We start from the raw sequence: 6991 nt of genomic DNA on the forward strand, positions 1-6991 counted from the left end.
ATGTAGAAAGAGATGCTTTGTGGCTGTAATTGAATATGACATCCATTTAACTTTCTCTGTAATCAATCATTTTAAATATATAAAAAACAATATAATTATATGTAAAAGTTTATTATTGCCGGAGTCTGAGGTCATCAGGTCAGATGTTATTAGTGGTCCCCAGCACTCAATTTAAAACCAGAGGGGATCTTTTTAGTCAGTGGTACCCAGGATGTGTCTTTCAGTTAGACAAGGGCTTTTATGGCTGTCTGATTTTATGTATCTATGCTTTCTTTTGTATTCTTATGTCTTCTATTTATCGTATACCAATTTATTGTGAAGCACTTTGTGATTTTATATGTGAAAAGTGCTATACAAACAAACATTACTTACTTATTTGATCTCTGTCATCTGGATTATGACGTGCTGATCAGCTAACACAATATGATTATTGACTGAAAGGCCAAAAAAGATGTAATCCTGGCTAACTTTTAAAAATCCAAACTGCACAGAATTTTTTTCTCCCTCTCTAACAAATCATATTTGTCCGAGCATCAGACACTGATTTGACATTCACGCCATCTTTGTTGGGAGTCGCATATGTGCAGTAGCTAAATAAGTACTACTAGCCAGTCAGAAGCAGAGTACGAGGGCGTGCCCTGACAGTACCTAGGTAAGGACTACTAGCCAGTCAGAAGCAGAGTATGAGGGCATGCCCTAGGGCTGGGCGATAAGGAGAAAATCAAATATACCGATATTTTTGACCACATACCTCGATATCGATACTGCGACAATATTGTAGTGTTGACTATTGGTGCTTTCACAAAATATTTACACAATGAGATTTTTGATAATTATCAGTAATGTGGATATAATAACTAAGTGGGTAAAGGCAGATAACAGAACAACTACAACAGCCTTATAAGTTCAGAAAATGACATCACTTTACTGTAATGCAGCCTTTAAAACCAGGAAAAGACAACACTTATGCCATATTATGATATTACGATATCCAAAATCTAAGACGATATCTAGTCTCATATCACGATATCGATATGATATTGGCAGTCCGCAGCCCTCCGCAGCAGCAATCGCGAGCTTCTATTTTTGCCGGACACCGGACAGCTCTGCAGCAATTCAGCACCACACGGCGCATAGTGCGGGACAGGAAGTCAGGGCACAGAAACAAAATAAAACATCTGGTTATTTTTCTAAATAAAATACACTGTGCTCACGGCGGATCATATTTCCCTGCACTACACCTTGAAAACGTTATAATGGATGGAAACAAAGTGTTGGTTTTGTGGTTCTGTTTATAGAAACTACATCCTGTTATATTACGCGATCATACGAGAATTCGCGAGATCGTCGGGTCTTCGTGACTTCAGCCGTCAGTTAGCGCCGCGCTGTTACGCAACAAATCCAGACCTGGTGGGTACTGGCCGGGCGGAGCATAGAGCCGACTCACAGCGGAGCCGGTCCGCAGACGTTCTGCATTAGGTGGAAATCCCCAATGCCCTAAAGGCTGGACTACAATAGAGCTGTTTGGAGCAGTTTGAGAACAGTGTTTTCTGTTGGAGATGGTAAGTCCCTTTGGGCTGGACTTTGGGCTTTTTCACGTTGTGTTATTACATGCACAAAAAAGATATATAACACAATAAAGGAAAGGTTAAAAGCATATGAGCACTTTAAAATTGGATAAAAATGCAGGGGACACATCAGGCCCTGAGTATTCCAGTTTGTATTTGTGCGAATCAAATTACCACAAAATAAAAGATACAAAGACAACCTGGAGCCTTAGGGGCCACTGAGGTTCTGGGTTGGCCATGAACTTAATAACACAAATTGTGAGAATTAATCAAATGATTGTTGATTGTGTGTAAATGGATAGATTACCCGAAAGACGTGCCGAAGGGCCAAAGGACTCAGGGGCCACAGCCTATTATTATTGTTATTGACATTTCTTGTTGAACAGTCAAATGTTTGTTTAAAGCTGCAGACATAACTTTAACTTTGAAGTAGGGATGTCAGTTTTGTTTTGTGTCCCCAACTTGGATACAAGTCCTTTTTAATATTGAATATTTGAGTAATAAAAGAGCATCTCTTTCCACATAAGCCAGCTGCACACTTTCTCCACATACCAATTAATATTCAACAAATTAATTACATATGTTTAACAGCTGAATATATAATAATACAAATAAAACAAAGCCAAAGAGTCACATTTTCCTTTGCAATCTGCAATTTCCTCCAATATTTTGCACAGTATTCAGGGTAGGGAGGGAGTGAATTTACTAAAATGTATAACATAATTATTACAACATAGAAAGGATAAACACTGGAGCAGGATTTCTCACAACCTGGCAACCCTACTGTTGTCCCTATTAGTGACACACAACAGATCTACAACACATTAACTATTAAAGCTGTTAGTTACAACTGATAAACTCTTTATGAAGGCTGTTGTATTAGAAAAGTGTTGAGTATAGTATCTAAAAGACGACTGTCAGCGTGGAAGTTATTATTCACTTCCTTGTTGGGGATGACAAGGTCAGAGCCCAAACACTGTGCATATTCTACATTCATCTAAACTGGGTGATATTATTTATTATTCCAGAAACATAAAAGGTTTAGGTCAGCACACAACCAATCACCAGCAAACGTAGCTAACTCACCTACTGTGAGAATGCCCCTTGTTTATTAAACATAGGCTACTTTGAATTAAAAGGCAATAAAACAAAACAGAAATGGCTAAATATACAAATTTCCCTCTTTACAGTATTTTCATTTATAAGAATTGGTCTGATCAGCTTAAACAAGACAACAACATGTGTTGCTGCACTTGCACTTTTTTTTGGCGCGTATCACTATACCTGCCACTGCAGCACACAGTAGTCCACCCCCTACGGCTCCTAGTGGCGCTCCTATGGTAGACGTTATCTGACCCTCACCAGCAAGATACCCAAACAGACACCCAACACCCATACCAGAATAACCTGCAGTTTGAATAGCAGCTTGATTGGGTTGTGTTCCTCCTTCTGAGGCCTTTCGTACCTTTAAGGCAGTTTCAGCCTCTTGGAGCATCTCAGCGGTGTAGTATCTTCCTTTTGCTGCCTGAACCTTATCGTTGATCTTCTTCAGTAGCTCAGGGACCTGTTCGGGAGGATTGTCAAGAAGATGGTATCCATACTTGCACTTCTTGATTAGCTCGTGGAGATTTTTATTGCCAGAAAAAAAGTTCTCTATCTTGGTACCTTCTTCTCCATGGGTGAACAACACCATAGTGTAATCCATTGTGTTTTTGCCAAAAGTATCGCGAATGCTTTTCACCATGTCTTCTTCTTTCTTTGTGTATTTTTCTTTCACACTCAGCACAATCAGGAACACGTGAGGACCAGGTTCGGCAAGATTGATGGATTTCTTGATCTCTCTCATAATCTCCTCTTCTGTTTGGTCAATGCTTAACAGACCAGGAGTATCAACAACAACTACATTTTGGTTGTTTATATTCCCCATTTCCTTCTGGCACTTCTCTGTGACAGCAGATAGACTGCGCTTTGAGTTGAATAGGTCATTGCCCAGGATGGTGTTTCCTGAAAAACTCTTCCCAACTCCGACCATCCCGAGCAGGACGATCCTCAGCTCTGGCTTTTCATCTGCTGGAAAATGTTATAGACGTTAGTATATTAAGAATTGCCTCTGTCATTATGTATGACAGTCTATGAGATTATGAGTCAGATGTTTAGATTCAGATTGATTCCACTATCATGTCTACCGTATGTGAGCTTTGCTGCTGCGTGAAGTCATACGTCACCCTGCTGTGCCTCTGATAGCTAGTATTGGTTGCCTTCATTGGTTAGGTTGATACTTTGGTTAGTTTTAGAAGAGGAGTGGGATTAGTTAGTGTAAGAATACCAGGGTAAGCTGATCAAAGGATCATGTCTTCGCTATCCTAGGAAAATAAAAGATTGTGTACAGTAAATATGAAGGTACTGCAAGCTGCCTGTTAGCATAATGTGGGAATGTAACCATGTGGACTTTTTAAACAAATAGAAAACTCTGCAAACATGTGGCCTCCCCTTTCAAAGGAATTGCAGAGACAGCCTGGACAGCCAACAGGCTACAAAAACTCCAGACGGTGAAGGTCTCACCTACAGTAAGTGTTACTTTTAGGTTTGAATTCTGATCCTGGCTTCCCATTGAACGAGACTCATGGAAACTGCAGGCGTTTCTGCCTGTGGCGTCACCCAGCAGATAAAACCAGGCACAGGTTAATCCACCCTTTCAGTACAACAAAAGATGCTAAAGTTAGCAGTTCTTCACCGTGCTGGACACGTTTTGTGTTCATTGTTACAGATTTTTGATCCTAAGAAATCGCTGTGCAACCATCCTAGGGATGTTAACATTTAGCCGTTTAAACCTCAATCTGATGTTTGATTATCTATTAGATCAGCACCTCTAAACCTGAGGCCATGGTTCTCAGCAGGAACCTGATGGAGTGCCTACTCCGGGTGGGGAATGAGTCCTTACTCCAAGTAAAGGAGGTCAAGTTGGCCTACCTCGGGGTCTTGTTCACGAGGGAGGGGACAATGGAGTGGGAGATTGGCCAGAGAATCGGAGCAGCTGTATTAAATTCACTTTACCGCAACGTTTACTGCAATTTCGTTCCTACCCTAACCTATGGTCACGAAGACTGGGTGAAAAGAACTAGATCCCCGGTACAAGCGGCTGATTGGGTTTTCTCAGGAGGGTGGCTGCTGTCTCCCTTAGAGATAGGTTGAGAAGCACACCAAACTAGCACTTTCACTTAAACTTCATTCAGTGCTTATATTTAAAGTGGAAGTTCAGATCTTCATTTCAAATGCCACTTCAACCTCCTTCAGTATTTAATGTGCTTTCAACATCTAAACTGCAGATTTTTAAGCAACATGTACATGTAAATTTACAATTATTAGTAACTATCAAATCTTGCCTCTGACAATGTGCACAAACCCTAATGCAGTGTTTCCTCTATGTTGATTGGCAAGTGGCGGTCCGCCACGGTTAGATTTCTCCCGCCACGGTATCAGAAATATATATATATATATATATATATATATATATATATATATACAAAAAGCCGTCTATCAGCAGTCATTGTAAAGAGCACGTCGACGGAGAATAGCACAGACACGCGCTTCACAACGCGAGTGGGCAGTGTGCCACTCGGAGAAAAGGGAGACAACTGTAAGTCGTATAACTAATGTTGTCAGTTTATTTAAGCCTGTATTAGTCTATAGTTATTGCACATTTTTAGTTTCACCTTCACCTGCTAGCTAAATTGCACGTGGCTGTTGATTCAATACAACGCCCGCGATATCATATCATGGCATAGGCCTAGTAGGCTAAATTATTTCATACATTCATGAAACATATTGGGGGGAAATTCATTCAACATAATTCACAGCCAAATAACAATTAAAAGTATGTTATTTGAACATTTAAAACCTAACCTAACCTGGCAGCCACTGCCTCCGATTTGGTGTCTGCTGCGGTGCGCAGCCCTGCTCGGACCGTGCGCCGCTGCCCTTTTTATCCTCCATAAACTCCGCTCTCAGCTCCTCTGCCAGTCGCTGCATGAACTTCCTCCGGGACATTTTTATGTATTATTTATATACCCGTGATTAGTGATGGTCAAATGAAGCTTCGCGAACCAGTGTCCTTACTTTCTGAGCTCACTAGATGGCGCTCTCTGTTAAAAAAAACATGAAATGAATGGCAATTCAATGGGTTTTCAAACCCTTTTTTGAACCGAGAGCGCCATCTAGTGAGCTCAGAAAGTATAGACACTGGTTGCGAAGCTTCATTTGACCATCACTACCCGTGATACCTTCAGTTTAACAGCGTTTGCCCAAAAGGCAGACGGAAGCTGACATGTGGCGACGGTGCGGGACACACCGCAAAAACTAGGGCGACTGGCGATCTTCTTGGTATGTCAGGGCGGTAACAGGCCAGCTGACAGTCTTGCCTGAGCCCGGGACGAGATAAGCTTAGATGGGCCCCCCGCCCCCAGATCTCTCCTTTTCCCTTGCTCTTCCTCTCCTGTTCCTCTCCTCTCCTGTTCTTCTCCTCTGCTCTTCCTCTCCTCTGATCTTCCTCTACTCTGATCTTCCTCTCCTCTCCTCTGCTCTTCCTCTCCTGTTCCTCTCCTCTCTTCTCCTCACATCTCTCACTGAAATTAAGTGTGTGATCAGTCTCTGATCCATCCTGCTCAGACTCTTCGACAGGGTAACGGGCCCCTCCCGCATCACTCTCTCTCTCTCTCTCTCTCTCTCTCTCTCTCTCTCTCTCTTCTCTCTCACCGGTAGACTGACTCTGTCCCTCTGTGGCGGGGCAGCCCGCATGGCTCTCTCTGTCACCTGACTGCAGCTGGCTCTCATCCTCTCTGACGGAGCTACCAAACTCAACTCTTTCTGTCAAAGAGAACGTGTTGTCTCAGGCTTTTATACGAGCTAATGGACGTTAACATGAGAGCTGGCCTGTTAGCTTACGTTACAAGGCTCGTAAACGTTGGCTGCGCTGGTTCTTACCTTGCTCTACGTTGACAGTTCCAGCTTCACCTTTTTTTATATTTGTTTAGAAAATCTCTAAGGCCTCTATTTTCTTCTTCTCTTCTCTTTTCTTTTCTGAGCACCGGACTTGTGCTGACCGGACATTTTGAACGTACTGAACTTCAACTCTAGTTACTGAACAACGTCAAATTTTGATCAGTGGCCAAACCATTTTTGTGTTGGGGGTGGGGGGGTTCTTGACCTCTATTTCAAGGACAATTAGGAAGAAAACAAATAAAAAGCTTTTATGTAACTCAAATATTACATATTCCACAAATAGGCCTATTACATTTTTTTTTTTAAATGATTCCATAATTTAATGAGGGTCCAGTTCTGGGCCCCCCCTTACTGTGGTCCCGGGACAACAGACCCGTTTGTCCCCCTATCCGGGGCTGTGTTACTACACTGTAAAAATACTCTGT

At 42.0% G+C, this 6991-nt stretch overlaps 1 protein-coding gene across 1 annotated transcript; it reads right to left on the minus strand.

Annotated features, from left to right (window-relative positions):
- Positions 1 to 1363: 1363 nt before the first annotated feature.
- On the minus strand, positions 1364 to 6578 carry LOC120575312 (GTPase IMAP family member 7-like). Its single transcript, XM_039826031.1, has 3 exons — positions 6549 to 6578; positions 2853 to 3635; positions 1364 to 1470 (listed from the first exon to the last, which is right to left on the minus strand). The coding sequence occupies exons 2-3, from the start codon at positions 3598 to 3600 to the stop codon at positions 1364 to 1366; spliced, it is 855 nt and encodes a 284-aa protein (XP_039681965.1). The 5' UTR covers positions 3601 to 3635; positions 6549 to 6578.
- Positions 6579 to 6991: the final 413 nt, after the last annotated feature.

This window comes from Perca fluviatilis, chromosome 15 (assembly GCF_010015445.1).
Source record: "Perca fluviatilis chromosome 15, GENO_Pfluv_1.0, whole genome shotgun sequence".
In the NCBI taxonomy this organism is placed as follows: domain Eukaryota; kingdom Metazoa; phylum Chordata; class Actinopteri; order Perciformes; family Percidae; genus Perca; species Perca fluviatilis.

Excerpts from the sequence above, each read along its gene's own strand:
- LOC120575312 (XM_039826031.1), bottom strand. The coding sequence starts at position 3,600 with ATGGTCGGAGTTGGGAAGAGTTTTTCAGGAAACACCATCCTGGGCAAT. Across the intron at positions 1,471-2,852 it reads ACTGTGTGCTGCAGTGGCAG|AACGTCTGCGGACCGGCTCC; the intron begins GTATAGTGATAC and ends CACCTAATGCAG.